The 23,425-nt window shown below is 36.3% G+C and overlaps 1 protein-coding gene across 1 annotated transcript in view; it reads right to left on the bottom strand.

The window, feature by feature from the left end:
* The window catches only part of LOC122797041 (histamine H3 receptor-like), a 68,714-nt gene extending 46,394 nt beyond the window's left edge, over positions 1 to 22,320 (bottom strand). Inside the window, exon 1 of the mRNA XM_044065815.1 lies at positions 22,050 to 22,320. Coding sequence (XP_043921750.1) covers positions 22,050 to 22,320 — 271 coding nt within the window. The remainder of the gene's footprint in view (positions 1 to 22,049) is intronic.
* Positions 22,321 to 23,425: the final 1,105 nt, after the last annotated feature.

Below are 23,425 nucleotides of genomic sequence, written 5' to 3'. Positions count from 1 at the left end.
CCTGCCAATTACTTTTTATATGCTGAAGCTTCCTGTCTATTGCATGCCTCTCACTTACTAAGAGTACACACATTTTGGTTTTGTAATATATGAAAATGTCCCACATCGTTTAGCATCTCACAATCATGGTAGGTGAAGGTGCGTGTTGCTGGGAACCATGTCTGCCTGATGATAAGGGATGGGCAACAGTGGCAAGCACTGCAATTTTGAGATTATTTTGTATACAGGCACTTGTGTAAATGTGCTAGTCAAATCTCTACAGCTCTCCTACACTTACAACTGTTGTCACAAAAAGGTTGAGAAAACAGTTGTGTATGTTGGACTTCATTGCAATAATCTGCAATCTCACAAAAGTAAAACAAAATGTGCACACTCTGTAGTAGACCCCAGACCATCAGCAGTCCACACCTACACTTAATACCTGCTGCTAAGGGATTAGTTACATGCTGTGCCCTATCTTATCAGTTATTCAGAAGTTTTCAGTGTTAAATGTAATGCAACACTGCTTATCATGCTTGACTGATAGCCAATATTATTAATTGAATGCATCCAGTTTGTGTTTATGGCTGTCTGGGTCCTGTTTACAATCTAGATATTCCATTCATCCAGTTTGGGCATTGCTGCGCTTTGCTCAAACCAAGTGACCACAGTTAAACATGTCTATGCTAAGCAGTACATCACTCAAACACTGGCCTAAAAAAAAATAAATAAATAAATGAAAAACAAAAGGGAGACTGTCCAGATTTCTATGGAATGCCCAGATGTTTGCATCATAGTTTTGGGTTATTTCTTGCAAAATGTGTGGTTTACTAGGAAATCACTGAAGATTGAGGTCAATACATAATGGCATACATTTAGTTTTGAACTTCATATCCTTCAGAAAATTAATGCTAGCACAAATCCTGTGTTTCTACCAACTTTCTATGGTTATCAGAACAATATAGTAAATCTGTCCCTATTTTTGGTCCTTTGTTCCCCTCGTTAGATTTCTTGCACTAAAAGTATGGGTAGTATGAGCCATATTCAATCTACAGCTTTTGCGGCCAGCAACACTGGTGAGAGACACAAAACCTTGCTTACACACACATTGCATAATTAATATTCATGACATGATGCTGCATGATGAGCAGTATAGCATATGAGAAAACACTTCATGTAGGCTCGGAGTGGAACCTACACAGAGTTTATTGAATTCCACACAACATTTATCTATCTATCTATCTATCTATCTATCTATCTATCTATCTATCTATCTATCTATCTATTTATCCATCTATCTATCTATCTATCTATCTATCTATCTATCTATCTATCTATCTATCTATAGATATTCCTTTTAATGCAATTTAAATAAAGATAAATTCAAATTTTATGCAACTTAGGTAAAGATAATTTCAGCTTGTGTGATGATTGGGCAGGTTATAGGACATTTATATGTCAGTGGGTCAAGAAGGATGGAGAGACAGAGTTGGCGAGATTGTTGGCAACATACATACAAATATATACAAATATTTCAAGCACAGGCATTAATGCCCTTCCAGCCTGTCAATATACCAAAACAGTCGTTCCCATAATGTGTCCAGACTGTTTTTAAAAATATCTATACTAGTTCTTGCTTTAATGTAGTTTGGTAGTTTCTTCCATGCATCAGCTGCTCTGTCAGAGAACCAGTTAGTACACTTCTCATTCCTATAGAATCTTCTACATAGATCGATGATTCTCTACTACTTTTTGATAACCCCAAACATACCCAGAGATAGTTGTCTCTAAATGCCCTATATACCTGAATAAGGTCTCCTCTTAAATATCTATAAGAGACACTGTACAAGTTCAGATATCTCATGCTTTCTTAATAGCTTAAAGGTTCACATCCATGGATGCTCTTGGTATATTTCTGCTGTATTCTTTTGAGTTTACTCATTCTTGTTTTCTTATAAGGTTTCCATGCTCTTATTCCATACTCAAGTTTGGGTCTAATGTAATTTACAAAGATGACTTTATCATTTCTGATTTCCTAGACTTCATACATCTTCTTGTACAACCTGTGCTTTTGTAACTATCATTAACCAATTGGTTGATATGATTAGAAATACTCAAAGCTGAAGCTACCCATATACCTAGGTCCTTTAATGAATCTATAGTTTCAATCGCTGTGTACTGTATTAAATATTCACTTTTAATTTATGCCTCACAAATCACATATGTTTAGCTTTTAATGTGTTTTATCAGCATACTATTCTTCAGTGTCCAAATGCTCAATTTAGTCAAGTTGTTTTGCAGATATTCCCTATCTGTAATCAGTTTGCCCAATTTCAAGTAATTTGCATAAAGACTGTAAAAAACCTCAGATGAAAAAATAGGTCTAAAAGATACAATCTAAACAAGTAAGGGTATAGGACAGAGCTCTGTGTGACACCCTGAGTTTAACCAAGAAATTTTACCTGTCCAATTGCTGTATGTTACTTGCCATGTCCTATTTGTAAGCCATGCAGCTATCCATCTTATCAAAAGTATATCAATGCCTAGTTATTGTAATTTACTGATCAGTTATTTGTCTATAATCTTATCAAATGCTAAAGCTAAATCTATATAAATTACATCACAGCACAATTTTTCATTCATATCTCTTATTATACTGTTATAGAACATCATGATACAGGTGGTTAATGATTTATTTTCAGCATATGTGCACTGGTGTATGGTTTCAAGTCCCAAACATTCCAGTTCTAACAATAACTTATCCAATAATAAAATAGTAACCAGTGAAAAACAGCTGATAAATCCTACACACAATAATCTGCTGTGCTGGGTGGCTGGATTCCAAGAAAACTCCACAAGTGTCTCTAAAATAACACACTTTAATGAAAAATCATAGAGTCCAATTAAACGCTTTCATCTAACATTGTAGACTTCTTCAGAACCGAAGTCAACAATGTTAGAGGAAAGCGCTTAACCAGACTGTATGATTTTTCATTAAAGTGTGTTATTTTAGAGACACTTGTGGAGTTTTCTTGGACTCCAGCCACCCAATAACTTATTCAATATTACTATTTTCCAACAACATGAAAGTATACTTAAGGGTCTGTATGACTCTGGGTTTGTCCTACTCCCCTTTTCCTTAAAGACAAGTTTAATAAGCACGTCTCCAATCTTAAGGAATATCTCCATATTAATATGAGCTAGTAAATAGTAGATATAATGGCACTATAAGTTCTTGATGAAGTGTTCTCAGGTCATTAATACGTATTCCTTCTCCTCCCAGTGCTTCGTTTGGATCTTGTTTGCATTGTTCTTTTTCAAGACAATCTATTTTGATTCTAGTATCTGAAGTTACCAGGATATCACTAGAAGAATTTATCACCCACCTTGTGAGTCAGACTGTTTTGCATAAGATTTTGCAAATATATCTATAATCTGTTGTGTCTGAAAATAAATTTTAGAATCTAAACTCAGTTTATCAATGTATATATCTTTACTCCATCCACATCTTATGTAGCTATACAATGGGTTCCTATTATGTTCAGTATCTTAATATAAATGTTCTTCAATTTTTTCTTGACCTTATCTCACATTATGCTTAATTTGTTTGTCCAGCTTGTTTATTTCAATTTTCAAAGTTGTAGTTTGACCTATTTTCAATTTCTTATATTTTTGTCCCCCTGAAGTTGTATACCTGGATCCTGATGTTAAACATTTTTTTTTTACTTTTTGCTCTCAAATAATTTATTTTTCAAAACTTTCCACATTCCTTTTGCAATTTTTCCACTGAATGCATCACTCCAATTATTTTTACATATTGACTGTTTTGCTTCTGTATGATCTGTAATTAATCTTCTGTGGATTGGTTTAGATTTCAGTTTGGCAAAATTATCTAGCAACTAATTAACCTTTATAACTCCATGATCACTGCACATCAATGGTGGCAAAACTTGACATGAAGTAAACATAACTTCCTTAGGAACACAAACAATGTCTGGTATGTTCTAGTCTAGTATGTTCCTTTCCCTGGTAGTTTTTTTTTTCACAATCTGAAGCAATTGCTGTTCATGAACATATGTTGTGAATACCTTTCATACTAATGTTGTTGAATCCATATTATTCCAATCTGTTTCTCTTAAATTTAAGTCTTCAGCAATTATTATTCTTCCCTCCTGTGTATCATTTAAAAAATGTATGAATTCTTCTAGGTCAGCAGCACTCAACTTTGGTGGTCTACATGCTCCAGTAATTATTATATGTTACAGGGTTGTCTATATTGTCAAAGTTATATAAACTATAGTGTTGGCGTTATTCTTGTACATGCAATAATCACAGGTGTCATAACTATCTTTAACCCTATTACAATGCCTCCACCTGATTTTTCATTAGAATATCTGCTACAGTAAAAACATTTATACCCTGATAGAACTGGTTTCCAGTCATTGTTCTTTAACCATGCTTCACAAACAATAACAACATCAATCTTGTATGAATGCTGGACAGTTTCCAATAAAAAAAAATGTATTGTTAATGCTCCTATCATTAACAACCATCAGAGATGCATCAAATGTTGCTATCTGTGAACTGTTAAATTTTAGACCTGGCAAAAATCCTGCCTTGTGTTTGTCAAATATTGCAAAATATCTAATGCAAAAATTCTGTTCCCTGATCTTGACAAATGCACACCATCCTATCTGAACATATGTGTGTCCAAAATTAGGCCTGGATGCTGTACACATTTCCATTTTTTAAAATAGGACATTTTTTCATGTAGGTATTTACCCCCCAAAATCTTTTCATTCATGGTGACCTGACTGTCCTTTCGGGTCTACATCAGAACATCAAAGTATTAAAACTTTGAATGTTCTGATATCGAACACTATTCAGCGAACGCTAAGAATAGCGAAGCTGCAGAACAGCGAATTCTTTCCTTAGGAAAGAATTTGGTTGGCTGTTTCTGTGGCTTCGCTATTCTTAGTGCTGTGGTGGAAAGTTACAGGTTGGGTTCAGGTAAGTGTGCGATTGTTTGTACGTTAGGGTTAGGGGCAGGTTAAGTGAGTTAGGGTTAGAGTGCTGGTTAGGCATGTGTGTGATAATAACAGACTTTAGGGTTAGGGGCGGTTTAAGTGAGTTAGGGTTAGAGCGTGGGTTAGGTGAGTGTGCGATAGTGATGGAACTTTGGGTTAGGGTTTGGGTTAAGGTAAGTGGGTAGATAGCAGTGTATGTTTAGTTTAGTGTAGTGTTAGATGTAGGAATTTAAGTGTATGTGTGTGGTTGCTGTTTGTTTGATGTGCTTGTGTTGTGTGCATGTGTTTCGGAGCAGCAATTTTTTTTCCATGGGAAAAAATTTGCTGCTCTGAATGTTTGATATTTTCATGTTTAGATGTTTTGGGGCAGATGAAATAGCATTTGTTATTTTCATCTTTCAATAACGTAATATAAAAGCGTCCTTTCTATATGTGATTTGTGAAAAATATGTCCTAACACCTGTACAAGCTATACTATGTAAGAGGGCTGTAAGTTCCAACTAGCAATCTGAGGGTCCTTGCGGATGATATAATTTGTACCAACATGAATAAAAACAGATCCATACTTCCTTGCATTAAGGCATTCTAAGGCTTGCCCAACATCCTGTAGTTTTGCTCTTGGCAAGCGTAACACATTTCAATCTTCATTATCTTCTCTGCAAATGTAAATACCAGTTCCTCTAGTAACTGAATTTGCAATTACAAGAATATCTTTTCTGACTAGATCAGAAGAATCTTCAGATTCTAATTCAATAATATCTGCTCTATCAATTGTTACAAAGGAATGATCTTCATCAGGATTAGTCTTATTAATATCACTGTTTTCATTGCATATTCCATTTACAAGCATACGTTTTTAATCCAGCTGTATTTCTATATCCATAGCTTGAGCCATGATGTCATCTTCTATCTTTCTCCTCTTTTACTTACAGTAATGTTCTTCAATCCATCCGCATTCAGTTTTGATTTCTTCCTTTTCACCCAACCCTAGCCTCTTTTTTCTATCTTCTGTTTTGGAAACATGCTGCCTTTTTCTGTAGACTGAATATTTTCTGGTAGCAAAAATGTTATCATTCCCTGTAATCTGTGTGTAACATGACAAAGCAGTGTCCTTTTTAGTATGTGTTCTCTTTGCTTTACAGACATTTATCAGTTTCTTTTTTTCCTTGTTATTTGTTGTGAACTTCCTCCTTTCTTACTTTTTTATTTCCTTCTAAACACTATGAATCAGTTTTCTAAGCCATGCTAATTGCACAAGTGCAATTATCATCAGTAAGTCTAAATTTACTACCAATAATGGTAAGTAAATAATCCAATTTTTGACGATAAATGCAGATCACCAGTGTAATTAGGCATTACCTTTAAATATTTGTTTATTTGCTAAGTTTTTCTGCATAGCTGCCTAGCTTGAGCATTTTCTGGCTTGTTAAACTTGATTTCTGTATTAGTAGCTGTATTTAGAGCACAACCAAAAGCTGTTTGCTGAATTTCCTGTTTGCACTTAATTTTAAATCGTTTTTTTCTTAAAACTTGCATATTTTCTGTCCTTGACCTAGCACTCTTGTGTGGGGTCATTTACTGCACTGTTATAACTTGATATTACTTGTGAACCTCTGCTATCTCTGTAAAAACAAAACAAAAAAAAAATCTTGCTTTTTCCCACTTTTCTGAGAGTTAAAAAAGTTCAGTTACAGGCTTGCTGTTCCTGAACTGTTTGAAAGTTTCTGTGAGGCCATTTTTGCTTGGGCTGAAGGAGGGTCTCTCTGTTGATCAGTGGCAGTGACTAAAATTGAGCAGCTTCCCTGCCCCCCGTAGAGGTGGTTACTGACTTGAAACTGTAGTTTTATTGGCCACTAGGGGTCATTTCCATAACTCCTTCATCTTCCTCTCTTAAAACCTAGTTGCCTCATGGTTTGGGCGTCTTTTCAGGCTTGTTGGCTATTGGTGAAGCACCCTCCAAGAGGAAGAAACGCTGAGAGAAGAAGGGAGCCACTTTTGAGATTTTAAGTATTTTTTCTCTGTTTATTTGCTAAGTTTTTCTGCATAGCTGCCTAGCTTGAGCATTTTCTGGCTTGTTAAACTTGATTTCTGTATTAGTAGCTGTATTTAGAGCACAACCAAAAGCTGTTTGCTGAATTTCCTGTTTGCACTTAATTTTAAATCGTTTTTTTCTTAAAACTTGCATATTTTCTGTCCTTGACCTAGCACTCTTGTGTGGGGTCATTTACTGCACTGTTATAACTTGATATTACTTGTGAACCTCTGCTATCTCTGTAAAAACAAAAACAAAAAAAAATCTTGCTTTTTCCCACTTTTCTGAGAGTTAAAAGTTCAGTTACAGGCTTGCTGTTCCTGAACTGTTTGAAAGTTTCTGTGAGGCCATTTTTGCTTGGGCTGAAGGAGGGTCTCTCTGTTGATCAGTGGCAGTGACTAACATTGAGCAGCTTCCCTGCCCCCGTAGAGGTGGTTACTGACTTGAAACTGTAGTTTTATTTTCCCTTTGGGTCTATTCCTGCTTCTTTCCAGCCCCTGCTATCAAGCATGCTTTTAACGTGCTTTAGAGCGATTTAGCGCAGAGTTGCCACTAGAGCAGCATCGGGCAGCGCCGGTTAAACAAGGTTAAACTCTTTCTGGCTCCAGAAAGTCTGTTCTTCAATTTTTCCCTTAGAACTGCTCTGTTAGGAACCTAAACAGTTTACACCTACACTAAAAAGTGCAGCACTTGTTCCAAATAGCTTTTTCTTCTCAAAAATCTCAGCACTTGTCTTATAAGCATATCCCTTATCTTATAAGCATTCTCTTTGCAGGTCAAGCACTCCTATATTATACAAATCTCTCACTAGCAATACCCCCCAGGAGTGCCCACTTCCCTGCTAAGCCCACTACTTTTCTGTCTCATACCAACTCATAATTCTTTCTAGCATGTCGAAGGGTCAGATGCTGGCGTCCTCTCCTGCCCATTTGGTGAATCTGGGAATTCTGAGACAATGTTACAATTGCCTCATGTACACGGACAACCCTCTCCTCCTCCCACGTAACACTAACACTTGTGAGAGATGCAGCTATTTAGCCAGACTGGAGGCTGAGCTCTCTCAACTCAGGACTGGCAAGACCAGGCAGGAGGAGAAGGCAACTACACACACCACAATACCAGTCTCACATAACTCAACCACACCACTGAATCAAACACATAAACACACTAAGACATATTCGGAGGCTCTGAGTAAAATTTACCTAAACAGCAGAGGCCTCCAAAGCAGACACCCAAGCAACTGCAAACTCAATACACCACACAAACAACACATAAACAACAAAATCAGTGTGCAAAGCAGTCACTGCCCTTAAGGCCAAATACAACACCAAACATACTTGTCATAGGTGACTCCATAGTCAGACACACTGGCGTCCCGCTCACCAGACTGAGTAAGGAGAAGGTCACAGTAAGCTGCCTGTCGGGCGCTAGAATCCGCCACATAACACAAGCACTCAGGTCTCTCAACAGCAGGTACAAGTACGACTCAGTCATTGTCCACGCTGATGTCAACGACCTGAGACGTACTCCTTGGACTACATGAAAAGAGACATTGAGGAGCTCTCTGATTATGTAGCCCAGGCAGGTATGACCCTGACCTTGAGCAGTATCCTACCTTCACCTAGAATGATGCCACAATACAGTGATAAGATGATCAGCTTTAATAATTGGCTTAAATTCTGGTGTCATTCAAAGGGGATCCAATGTCTGTCTGCCTGGGATGACATGCTGGACAAGCCACGCTGCTTCGCAAGGGACGGCTTGCACCTGTCACCCCTAGGCTTCCGGATATTGGCAAAGGCTCTTGCCACCCCATAGTGCCTTTTTAGGCAAGGCTCAAATTCTAAACCTACCACCCTAGAACACAAAAAGTAAAAAACTAAGGGTAATGCTGCTCAATGCCAGAAGTCTCAATCTCAAGATGCACGCACTCGAGGCCCTTCTCAGTATGGAGAACATCGATGTCTGTGCTGTGACAGAAACTTGGTTCAAGGCTCATGAGAGCACCCCAGCACTAGCAGGTTTCACCTCATATCATGCGTTCCGGCCCCAAAATCCGGACAACACCAAGAAAGGAGGGGGGGGTGTCCATATTCATAAAGGACACCCACACCTCAAGGTTGGTGGCAACGCACGATGCATCGGAGACCATCCAGGTGCAATTAACCATAGGCAAGACTGCTCTGCAATTTGTAGCATGTTACAGGCCACCCTCTCAAACTCAGGAACCTCACATGGCCTTCCTGCAAACACTGGAGGGGATAAATGTATCTCCAAACACCATCATACTAGGTGACTTCAACTACCCTAATATAGACTGGGAACACTAATCAAGCCCAAACACTCTAGCCCAAAGGTTCCTGGAGTTCATAAACTCAAATGCCATGGAACAACTAGTCACCATCCCCACAAGAGGAGAAAACATACTTGATCTCATCATCACGAACATGGGATCGCAATGTTCAACACCGGAAGTATACCCCTCACTGGTGAGATCAGATCATAAACTAATCTCACTGGAGGTCCTCATCCCGCCCCCACCTGAAATAAAAAAGACCACAGTGAAAAACTTCTCAAAAGCTGACTTCACACTTCTAAAAACTAGTGTGGTCTCCTTTAAGGCCCCTGAGCCAGTGGTAAACATTACTCAAACCGCTGAATCACTTACAAATGCCTTCTACCAGCACCTACAGGACTGCATGGATCAGGCAATCCCAAACAAAACTAAGACTCTTTGTACCAAAGGCAAGCATCTAGTCTGGTGGACCCCAGCCATAAACAAGCTCTACAACAAAAGGAGGAAGCTACTACAAGATAGAGCAAAATCCTTGAAAGGTAAGACACCTTTGATCATTATAAGTAAAAAACTAAGAGCTCTCATAAAATCATCCAAGGCAAATTTTGAGAGAAAAATCGCCAAGGACTCAAAAGACAATCATAAGGCCTTCTTTAGCTATGTTAGAAACCTAGGAGGAAACTCCCAGATATGCTCAGAATTAGTTCAAAATGATGTGAAGATTACTGAACCTACACACATTGCCAACATACTGGCTGACAGGTTCAGTGCAAACTCCTCCCCTCCCCAAAAGGACATATATCTATAGCAGAGGATTTTAGGCGCCCAAACATCTCCAATGCCCAGGTGAGAACTGGTCTCTCCAAAGCAAAAACACAGCATCCATGGGACCGGATGGTGTCCCGGCTGTGTGCTCCATGAACTCAATGAGGAATTAAACCCGCAGTTAGGATAGCTGTTTAATCTTAGCCTCACCTCAGGATACGTACCCAAGGAGTGGCGCACGGCGACTGTGGTCCCACTTCACAAGGGCGGTGCCTCCACCGACCCTGGAAATTACCGTCCCATTAGCTTGACAAGCCTTATCTGCAAAGCCATGGAGAGGATCATAATGGAACTCATAAATAAAGACATAGGGAACTTGCAGACTTTGGATCCAACCCAGTTTGGCTTTGTCAAAGGCAGATCATGCCTTTTAAACTTGGTTGACTTTTTCGAGACAGTCACCAAGGCCATTGATGAGGGAAAGGCAGTCCATACTGCCTACCTTGACCTGGCAAAGGCCTTCGACACAATACCCCACTCAGGTATCATCGAAAAACTCATCAGCTTGAATGTAAACCCATACATCACAAGATGGGTTGCAAACTGGCTAAGTGACAGAACCCACAGGGTCAGAGTTGCTGGAGCCATGTCAGACTCAAAGCCTGTCACAAGTGGTGTCCCACAGGGCTCAGTCCTGGGTCCACTGTTGTTCGGCATCTACTTTTCTGAAGTACAAGCAAACACAGAAGGGTTATGGCTGACAAAGTTTGCAGATGACTGCAAACTGGGCGCCATAGTCGAAAACACATCTGACACAGATATCCTTCAGAAGGGCCTCACAGAAACGGATAACTGGTGCCAGAGCCATGGCCTAAAGTTAAATGCCAAGAAATGCATAGTCATACCCTTCGGGAAAAACAAGGTTACCCCTAGCTACCATATAGGTGGCAATCCACTGAGCACAGAAGAAGTCATCAGGGATCTGGGGACCCAGGTTGACAATAGCCTTTCATTTGACACTCATGTTGCTAAAGTAGTTAGGAAAACCTTCTACATTGCCCACCTGATCATGAAGGGATTCACATCTAGATCAAGGGAGGTCATCGTCCCCCTGTACTCATCACTCATTAGACCTATGATTGAGTACAATGCCCCATTCGGAATGTATCTGACCCGACACCTGCAGCAGCTGGAAAGGCCCCAAAAGTTCCTCACCAAAAGGATAAAGGGTCTCAAAAATATGTCTTATGCTGCCCGACTGAAAGAACTCCAGCTCTATTCAGTCTCATACCGCTTGCTCAGAGGTGACCTGTGCCTGACATATAAGGCCATGTCAAACCCTGATTTGATGAATATGCTTCACCTCAAAAATCTAGATCCCTCAGAACCACAAGGGCGGAGACTTAAACCTTGACACGGTTATTAATAGAACATGCTGGAGGGACAGATTCATCACCCAGAGACTCCCTATGCTGTGGAACAAAATCCCGGTACATGTGAGGCAGAGCACCTCGCTGGCCTTGTTCAAGAGGAATCTTGACCAATGGATGGGGGATCGCAGATATACCCCAGGGATTACTTCAGTGTCACTGCTTGACAGAGGCACAACAAAATAATAGGCATAGTTTTATTCAAACTAAAGGGGTGGCGAAAGCCAAATAACTATGGGCTAGGCTTATAAATGCCCTTGGGCAGATAGCCTAGTATGAACCTATGAACCTATGAACCTATACATAGTATTTATTACACTGTACAAGATATTTGTGCTTTAGCAAAGCATTAGTGCCATACTCAATTAAGGAATCCATATTCAGCTTCAAATGAAAAAAATTATAAAAGAAAAGAATAATCCAAATCAGTTACCACAGAATTCAAAGAGATGTTAAATCAACTTCTGTGTGAAAAAAATCACATGAACAATATACAACTAAATGCTAATGTAAGCACAGTAAAGTTGTTGCATAGTTTGTTACAAGTTCTAAAGGTCAGACAAAAGCTGGAATTTCTTTATGTCACTACCCCTCACAGTCACACCTGTTTTTAACAGTAAAGATCAATAAATCACAAACCATGATAAGATTGTTTTGATAAGCTCTCGATTGTCCTCTCTGCAGTCTGTGTGACTCTATAGCTGACTAAGTCCCTTAGGTTGCATAGAGTTTACCTGTCTAAAATGTGTCCTTTTATAACAACAAACAATAAAAACTAAAAGTAAAACAAAACAATATAAATCAAAGTAAATCTTCTCATCTACAAGCTATTCCTTCCTTCCTGTAAACTGTGAAAAAAACAATGATAAGCGATAAAACATACATTTAAATAAAATTTTCTTTCCAGACAACCAAGACAGAATTGTTTAGATAATCTCTGGATTGTCCTGTCTGCAGTCTGTATAACATTATAGCTGGCTAGGTCCCTTAGGCTGCCTACAGTTTGCCTGTTTAAAACCTATCCCTTTCTAGCAACAAATGTGACAATTAAAGGTAAAACAACAAAATGTAAATCAAAGTAAATCTTCTTGTCTACAAGTTATACCTCCCTTTCTATAAAATGTAAAAACAGTGGTAAGCAATAAAATATAAATTCAAATAAAACTTCTCTTACCAGGCAACCAAGACAGGATTGTTTAGATAAGCTCATGATACATTGCTAAAAGAAGTTAAATGTAGGTTAACTTCTTATACAAAAGGGATAAGAGAGTAAATAGTACATGCGTTGTTGTTGTATTGTGTCTTACATTGTGTTTTAGTCATTGAGCAAGTGGGTTATGTATGCTACTGCTAAGTGGAGGCTGCAGGTCTTAGGGGGAGTGAAACTGTGGTGTTAAGGAGGTATGGACAATATGCTAACTAGGTGATGAGGAGTGTAGTGGTTTGAGAATTGGTGTGGTGAAAATGAAATGGGGCATAAATACTGTGGTTGTGTGAGACTGTCAGTCTTTGCAAGTGTAGAACATAACATACCCATCTAGTTCAGTGATTCTCAAATAGCTTAAAATCAATGTGTCTACAAGTAGAATGCAAAGTGAGATACAAGACAGATTCAAAGAAAACTAAGGTGCTAAGGTAGGTAGTTACAACTCTGCATCAGATAAAATAGCCTAAAGCAGTCAGTAATGGAGCTAGGGATGCACTACATATACTACAAGTAAAAACATTATTTGTGGGTCAGTATTGTCCCTCTACTCTGTGGTAAATGCCAGTCCAAACTACTGTATTCCCTAAAACTAAGATGTATGTATTTACTTATTTGATTGTTTACTTGTTTGTTTATTTATTTATATTTTGTTGACTGGGATAGAGCACTTGTCAGACTAGAGAATTTACCTTGTGTGCAACTGTGGCTCACTTTATATGGGACAAACTTCAAAGGCATGGAAAACACGCATTTCCCTAAATATGAGTGATTTAATTGTAAACAAGAACACAGTGCAATATTTTGCTACAACACTGCATATCCTAGTAGTATTTTTACCTTTGCAGGTACTGGCAGAGTTTGGAGGTCTGCTATATCTAGCATTGTTACATAAAATATACCTGCAAGAAAGACCATTTATGGATTAATAATCTGCAACCATTATTTTCCTCAGTGCTCAATAAGCATTTAAAAATTACTTTATTTTTATAGTGGGTTTAAAATGATTTCTGAGTTTCCAAGTGCAAGCCTTACCATATGGTTCAATTAAAAAAAGAAGAAGAAAGGTTTTATTTTGTTTTAAATGTTTAAATTGTTGTAAGCTTCTATGTTTGTGACTTGTTAGATGGTTCTTTAAGAAAAGAGAAAAAGTTCCTTTTGCAGTGGGTTTGATATGTTTTTCTAAGGTCCCAAGTACATGCCCTACATTAGGAGAATAACAGAGTATAATATATTATCATTTATAGTGGGTTTAAAGTGGGTAAAATGTTTTCAGAGGATCAATGTGTATGCCTTGTTATTGGGCTCTTTATACTCAGAGAACAAAATGTTTTTTTTTTTGCTGTGATCTTTTGACTTTAAGCATATGATAAAACAGTGCTTTAAAATGCTGGTGTTTGTTTACTTGGTCATAAAGCACTGAAACATTATATTATTGCTGAAACCATGGCCACAGCTCTGTGAAATTTAGTATAATAAAGGAGAAATCACCTGAAAACTGAAAAATATTGATGTTCTTAACATATCTAATCCACCAGAATCCCTCCATGTGTTTCTTAGGACCTATAATGAATAACTGCATTTCCCTTAAAAAAATTACAAAACATAGCAGTTGAAATATGTAAATAACAGAAACACACTACACCAAAATACTGAGTAGTAACCAAAACAAAACATATTAAAACAATCAATTATTTTGACGGGGTGGGCTGCATCTTCCTAAACTTCAGTTTTATATATGCCCTTAAAAGTTGCATGAATTTGGAAAAAAGGAAAGAAATTAATTAAAAAAACAAAATGCATCTTTCTTAACTGAGGTGTGGGATCACTGTGGTTTCAGTACAATGCAAGCAACAAGGCATCATCTCATATTCATACATGTCAACAGCATAAATACTTACAAAAGAGATCCTGATTTATTTACTATGTAAGACATGGGTGTCAAGAAATTTATGTCAAAAGCTGAGCCATGTCAAGCTAGCCATATGTATTTTGATATCTATGTTATAAGCAGGTAACAGTTTTGTAGTATTGGCGAAACTAAATAATATATATTGTTTCAAGACATGGAGCTTTAGCTACTCAAGATTCTACTAGTTACCAGAAAAAGTATAGGAGTGGAGTGTTTTACAGAATAAAAGGTGTAGAAGCACAAAGTGTTTTAAACCTTTGAAAAACTATGAAATGTAGATATATCAGACAGAGGGGGCAGAATGTTATTGTATTTGCAATCTTTGCAAATTTAGTGCTAGCCTGGTGGGAGAAGAAATTCATTTTTAATTCTGTGTACAAGGGCTATTGGGTCCTTTATCAACAATTGTTGGATGACATTTGCCTCTTCTGGATAGATAGTGAGGAAAAAATTTAATGAATTCTTGAACTAAATTACTAACAGTACAGAATTTTTAAGGTTCACCTATAAAATAGGACAAGGTTCTATTGATTACCTGGATGTGAATATAGGAATTGACTATGACAGTAATAGGTTCACTTCAAAGGTGCACAGAAAATCTACCTACTGCAATTCCTTTCTAGATTTTCAGCGCTCCCATCCATTTACACAAAAAAGGAGCATTGTGAAAGGTCAATATGTCAGGGGTAGTAGAATGACATCAGAGGAGGAAGATTTTATACAAGAAGGTGAACTGTTGAAAAGTATGTTCCTTGATAGGGGATACCCTGAGAAAATTATTAGTGAAATTTTTACTGAAGTCCTAGAAAATAGAAATAATAGGTTTGCACCTATTTTAGGAACAGAGAATAGTGGGATAGGGGGCAACCAACAGGTGATTAATAGTAATGATAGGGTGGGAAATATTTTTGTAATGGGTTATAGTCAAGATGCAGGAACCAATGCTACGATTTTGAAGGAGGAGTGGGATAAGTTTAGCAAACTATCGGATTTGAATATTGAACTGAACTAACCCCTAAAATTTGTATTCAGGAAGGGTAAAAGTATTAAAAATATTTTGGAGAAGAAGGGCATACAAAAAGATCTAGAAGAGTAGGGACATATAAATGTTGTTCTTGTCCACAATGCTCTTTTATTATTAACAAATCAGATGTTTATATCCCTAGTAGAAATAGATGCATTAGTGCAAAATGTTATTCTAACTGTGACTCTAAAGGGCTAGTATATTTAGCCCTATGTGGAAAATGTGAAGGTTTTTATGCAGGAAAGACCAAAAGGTACTTAAAAAGAAGAATATATGAGCACAGTTATGACATTAAAAAGGGCAGTAACAGGAATGCCCTATATAAACATACTTTGACATGCAAAGAGGCTACTTTTGTATTTTTTGTGCTGGAGGAAATCCAGATGGATATTCATGGGGGACCATGGGAGACACAAACTAAATATCGAGAAGTGTATTGGCAGTTGGTCCTTGAGGCAAATAAATGAGCAGGGCTTAATGAGATGGTCTCCCTTGCACCTGTATTGAAATTAAGAGTAGCTAAATTATAGGGCAACCTAGCACCCTATTTATGTATCTATCTATGTATGTATTTATTTATTCATTCATTTTTGTACATAAGTATTTAAACCTAACATATCCCTCAGGAAAGTGTTTTAATGTTTTAATAAGTCAGAATTTTGACATACAGGTACTGACCACGCCATGGTTTTAGAAAGTCTGACACTTTGATTTTTGATGTTATTTATTTGTTAATGTAATGAACTTTTAGGTCACTAGATGACAGAAAAGTATTGTTTTTTTATATGCATTCTCTTTATGTTTTAGTTTAATACGTTTCAATATATATACAAATGTATATTTATATTTTAATACAGATCTTTATTAAATGTTTATGACTGTGTACAATTAGGGATTATTAGTTTTTAATAAAATAATATGTAGGGACATTTTTATAGTAATTTTAAGCTGTTTAAGCACTATATTCACAAGCAAGTTATTGGTTGTGTTAAGCAGGTTAAAAAGCTTAATGAATTGATTTATTGTCCTAATTGCTTTATTGGTGACGTGTTTTTTGTATAAAATGGGAAGGAGTTGTGGTTGTAACCATTCCGATGAAGTCTTGGATGAAAACGTACTGAGAAGCACCATCGATTTCCCATCACAGTATTAGAAATTGAAAACATTTAGAAAAATTAAAAAAGGTAAGATTATATGATCCCAAGAAAAGGCTAACAATATATTAATAAATAGAAGAAAATAGATAAACAAGTTTGGCAAGCAGTGTCTTCATAAGATCATATCAGTTTAATGGAGATTAGTGAAATAATCAATATTAACACCAGTTGTGTGGAAGTCTGATGGAGCATGCTAGTATACTAACTACACCTCCAAAGAAAATCTCTTATAGTGTCACATGCTCTCAAGTATGACCAGATAGCATAAGCTCATACATGCTTGATATATTTCTTTTGGAAACTGATTAAGTATAATGTTGCTCAACTTCTGCACATCATCATTTTTTTTTTAAGTTTTAAGAAAAAATAGCCAATGAAATTCAATGAGCTGCAGTGTGTTTACCTTAAAATGTTCCAGAAGCTGACAAATATTATGCATACATACACTCTTCATATGTATTACTTTTTCCACTTCATTGGCCATGGCAAGTCTGATGCAATAAACATTTTGTTTTTTCTTGGTAGACTTTGATTCAGTTCACTGAAAATGTTAATGTCTTATGTTTTTTCTTGAATATGTAATAGTCTGTGAACGATATCACATGATAACATTATAGAACATGGCTGACTTCAGTTTTGTGATATAGGAATCGTTCTATATGTTCCACACATCTTTCTGTGGTTCCTGATATTCGTAAGCAGATTTTCATAGAAGGTGGTGAAAATGGTTCATATATGTTCTTAAATGCATGACAGTTTGTCCTTAAAATTTGAACTCTGTGTTTTCAAGGTGTTTACATTTTACATGCTTTTAGATTATTTTCTCAGTTTAAAATACAATTATCACATGTTAGCTGGTAAATGGTATTCTCATATCTTACTAAGGGCACAGATAATTCTTGATTTCGGCAACTGCGGTATTATTTTTTTTCTTTCATGGACAGTTTTGTTTGAAGTACACCTTAGTGGCATAGTGTTGGGTTTTTAGATGAGCATTTCTAGAGATAGTTTTAGAAACTCAGTTTTCTGAAACAGCAAGTGATTTTGGCATAGAATGCTGTACAAGTCATTTGTTTACCCGCACTTCCCTGCTCAAAATAATGCACACTATTTGCCATCTGATGAGACTAGTTTTTATTTTAGCATGTAGATATATCATATCATGCATTTGAGATGATTTCTTCAAATTCTTGCTAGATTAATATACATATGTACAACTTATTACAAAACGTATTTGCGATTTTAATACATCCTCCTTGTCTCGAAAATCAACTTATGTCAATATTTTATTTATTACAAAAGTACTTTGCTTCTCAGTCAAATTAACAGTAATTCCTCCTTTCAATTGTCTACCCATTCAATGGCAGTTTATTCTTTGACAAGAATATATATAGCTTGACTATTTGAAATACTTACTCCACTACTGCCATCTAACCCACTTCCTAGTCTAACCCTACCACCAGCAGTCCATCTTTTACCAGTATTGTAACCAGTTGACTTGTGACCAGTTGACTCTTGCATATAAATTTTATCTGAACCAATAATTCTTTAGGGCTGAAGACAGAAGAATCAGATTCCTTTATTGAGATCATGGTAGCATACCCAGCGTAACTATTTCGTGGTGATATCTGCCTACCAAAAAAAGAAGAAAATACACGGAAGCATCCAATTTATCCCACTCAGTGGTGGTGCTTTCCTTCTCTTTGATAGTGCAACTTGCTTTTCCATTCAGCAAGACTTCATTTTATGTTTCACAATTTACTTTTGTATCCAGCATGACCTCATCTCATGTATCTAAAATTAATATGTTTGTTGGTGATGTCAGACCTCCCCTGCAGATCCCCTTTGGAGCTTGTACCCTCTCCAAAAATCTTTAATTTAGAAAGGTACTGTGGAATTGCTTATTTTACGCTTGGACCTTTTTTCATCTATTCTTATCTATATCATCTAGGATTTAACAGACAAGGAACAACCAATTCCTTTTGCACTGTTTTTACTATTGCTAATCACCTAATGTTAGGTGGGATCAACAGGACAACTCTTTCTGTTTTTAATCAAGCTTCAGAAGCAAAATCTATCCATCACCTAACAGCTAGTAGAAACTAATTCCTTAAGGAATTGCTTGACAGTTCAAGAATTACAAAAGGACCAGATTCTAAAACATCTCCGTAGTTTTTTTTCACATAAAATTTAGAAAACATTAAAAGAAGGCTAAACTTTGAATCTTCACCAGTTTGTATACTTTTAATTGCTAAATCAAGATGAGATGGAAATACTAATTCTGACCTTCTTACTTTTGATATATGAACAGCATGTGCACAACTATTGCTATTTGCAGATATGTATAATTTAACTCACATACATTTGTAAATAGTGAGCAAGCTGAATATACTACTTAACCAACATATACTACCCTCTACCCAAATTGTCCTTCCTTTTAATTCTATTGTCTCAGTTGGATGTCATGTCCAGTCTTCTATCAACTGGTTTGAGAAAATAAATCACAGTTTCTTTGACCTTCTCAGGGTAGATATACAAATTGTACCAGTTTGATGTTTCTGAATGATGTGAAATGTTTGGGCACTGCAAAATCTGCTGGACTACTTAAGCATTTTAATATGTCTCTTCTCCCTTTGTTGTTGTTGTGTCTTTCAGCTTTTCCCAGTTAGGGGTCACCACAGTGGAACTCCGATCTGCTAATGATTGGCAGTAGATTTTCATGAATGCCGAGGTGCCAACTCGACGTTCAACCTTCAACTAAGGCATGTCCATTTACGCATGTCTTTCAAATGCCCACCCAACTGCAGGGAGGGCATGCAGACTCCACACAGAAGGCACTCCCCACACTCTAGCCGAGAATCGAATGGGAGAACCTCTTGCTGTAAGGCAACAATGCTACCGCTGCACCACCATGGCTGTTCTCTTCTCCCTTTGTAAAGATAAAAAATAAAAGTTATTTTATTCCATTTTAATTTGATGTCAGGCCATACCTTAGGTAATTTCTGTTCTCCCATTAATGTTGTCTATCTTCTTAGTTGCTATAAAGGCAATAGTAGGAATTGCTAAAGTCATATTTCAAAATGTATTGAGTTACTCCATTGCAGATCCTAAATTTGTGCGAGACTTACACTGTAGTACTTCATACCACCCTAAATTAGAGCTTTACTCCAACCAGCTACTTCAAAATTGTACACAGTAGTCATGATGGGAAGGGAATGCCTCACTATTAGCTTAGCAAAACAGATAATACCATTGTCTCTTTTCATGCCTTCCATTATAACTCCAGATTTTTACTGATCAATTGACTGATTGATTGACTGATTCAGTCATTCATTCTATTGACAATATATACTCACTGAGGTCTCTGGAAATGTGAACATCATTGAGCATAGAATTACCTTAATATATGTACTACAGGGGAAATTTTGCCTTCCCCAAGTTTTAACAAAGTCTAAGCAAATTAAGTCCGAGAGTTCAGGGGTAAACTACCTTTAACTTGGTCTGGGGTACTTTACGCTTACATAAAACTGAGTTAAATTCTACTTTGAATTATTTTTTTTTCAAATTCAAGTCAAATCTGAATCTCTATGACTTTGAAAAATAAAATGGTAAATATTAGATTACATTAGTTAACGATCATAAGAAAGATCTATCCTAGTGACCACACTATTTTACACACACACACACACACACACACACACACACACACACACACACACACACACACACACACATATGCGCACAGTCACATTAAGGTCTTTTTGACTTTTACTTTTTGACTTCCGTTGAGCTTTTATTTCTGAAAAAACAGTTTTGCGTGTAGCTGAACTGAACTTATAAAAATATTTTAGACTGCTGTGTTTTTTTTTTTTTTTTGCATGTGTCTTTCTTAGTATTGAACTTGTGTGTTGCAAAAAAAACATTCCTTTCCCTTTAAACTTAACACAAAAAATAGCAGTTTAGTCAGTTGCTGAAAAGCATTTGAGAGGCAAATCTTTTGCCTATATACATTGAAATCTGCATTCAGTTGCAGAGGACTCAAAATGCGTGAAAGCGGCACAGTAAACCAAATCACTGGTGGAGTCATGATGAATCCGAGGTATAAGTGTTTTTTCTTAGTCTGTGCTTTTGACATTTTAAGAATATATATATCTATATATATAAATGTCTATATCTATCAATATATATATATATATATATATATATATATATATATATATATATATGTACACATATATATATGGTTTGCCATCAAAATTTTGAAGGCTCATTAAAAAAAATCATGTGTCTGAAAGTATGCTTTCAGAGTTTCATAATACTGAACGGGAATAATATGAAATCATAATAACAAAAGTAAAGATTGATTCATGATTATAAGTTCAGCATTGTGAATGGAAATTGCTGTATAGTGAGGATAGGGGAATTTACCCTTTTCCTCACTGCGGTGCAATCTCAGAGTTGGTATATATAAATTGCAGCGCATGTGGGCTACAGGAGTACTTGACCCCCTGCTATAACATAAAAGGACATACAGACTTTCAAAATCGGATGTCTGGTATGTCGAATGTCACTCATTTTGTTTCTGACATTCGACATTTGGGCTAAATTTTGTTTTGTTTTTTGGAATTTTAGTTCATTTTTTTCCCTTCCATCCATATTTATGTGCTGTGTTACACTAACTGGCACATTACTGTAGTGATGGTTGTTTTGATTAATGTTTAAGTGCCCACCAACACCTTCGTTAATTTCAAAAGCAGTTGCATAACTGTCTTGAAGTTCTTACAAAGTATTTAATTATGTGAATAGTATTTCCAGTAGTTTTGCTGTATCCAATATTGTCTATTTGAGATATATTGTAAGACTGTAACATGTGCCTAAGAGCATAACAGCTACCACATGTTTTATGTTTATTCAGTGAGACAAAACAAACACATTGGTTCATAATTCAATATGTTCTGCTTGAGAATTAAACAAATAAGTAAATAACCAGCAATAACTATGATATAAGTTCCTGAAACATGCAATGGAAGTTATGCTTTGAAGCTCTACAGACTTTTTTCAGATGTCATCTCTTGTATCAGGAGAAGAGATAATATGAATTAGATGATATATTCAATGATACATTCACCAAAACATCATCTATCAAACAACATATTAAACAGTTGCTTGACTTGTTCCTTACATTAAAGTGTTAAATAATGAATTAGTGTCAACATGACTTACCAATTGAAAAGTCACAGAGTGCAAGGTTAAAAAAAAATAAATTACTCTGTGTTCTCAGGCTTGCATCCAACACAAAGGCAACAAAAACTAAAGCATTTCCTAATACTATCATTAGTGATACAGTAGTTATCACTATAGCCAGAATCACAGCTGACACACCAGTCCACTGATGAGAAGGTATGTCAGGATACGCTGTTTCATAAAATGTTGAATTAAATCTGAAAGCAATTGCTGAAGGGCTTGAGATGTTGAAAACAGCTTCTATGTCCATTTCAAATAATCATATTTAAAGGATTTGTCATATAAAGTTCATATTGCCCACCTGAATGTTATTCTTGCAATCTGTTTCAAGTTACAGAGAAAATAATCTAAATCAAAATATATTGCATGCAAATATGCATGCATTCACTGCTGTTTATATGCATTTAGGAATGTTGTTCTTGTTCTTGTAAATAAGCCTAACAGACAAAACACATTTCTTTATATAATGTAATTGTTTTTTGCTTTGTTGCAAAGTCCTACGTCTGGAGATTAAATATAATTGTATCAGCTTGCAATTATGTACTTGTTGATTGTCTATTCATAATGAGTATGTTTGGGATAGGTATTAACTTCATTAGCACGCTGGATGACAGCCATTTACCAGTTTTGTCAAAAGTCATGCTATATGGAAAACCACAAATAACAGTTAAGAATACTATGTTGCTTATTGCATAGGAAAAACATTATTAAAGAAACTGAAGATGAAGTATATGTATTTCTATTACAGAGATTAGCAATGTAAATCATTATGCAGCCAATTCAGACATGAGTAAAAGGGTCATAGCTGATTATGGACAGCACAATATGAAGCGGCACTATGACCTCCATGATCAGACAACCTCAATCACGTATCACAGAAGTGCTGCTTTGATTTTCATTCGGTCAGATTGGATTTGCACAAAGAGTTTTCACATTACTGGCAAATAAAACTCTTATCTTTAACATTACCAACATTTTAACTGGAAGATGGTATATACTCATACCTCTCAACCTGCAGACATTAAAAATAGGTACAAAGGCCCTTGAAATGTAAGTGCATCCAGCCAAAAATCCTGACATCTAATTTGCATACTATTTGATTACCAGATAGCATATAACTCTTTCTGCTTCCAGTAGGAATGTGAGACGCTACTAAGAAACACGTTTAAAAAATAGAGTGACAAAAAGTGTTTGAAAATGTTAACCGTATCAAAGAGACCATGAAAATCTGGAAATCGTAATGGAATACTTGAAAATTTCTACTAAGCAATGTCTTTTATTTTTGCTTCTGAAAAAAAGGAAAATGTAAGAAGTGTGTCCTATTTCTTTAAATTATTGTTGCCATTACTATGTTT

This window comes from Protopterus annectens, chromosome 3.part0 (genome assembly GCF_019279795.1).
Source record: "Protopterus annectens isolate FY-2018-M chromosome 3.part0, PAN1.0, whole genome shotgun sequence".
Classification (NCBI taxonomy): domain Eukaryota; kingdom Metazoa; phylum Chordata; order Ceratodontiformes; family Protopteridae; genus Protopterus; species Protopterus annectens.
This window is presented reverse-complemented; position numbering and strand designations above follow the sequence as displayed.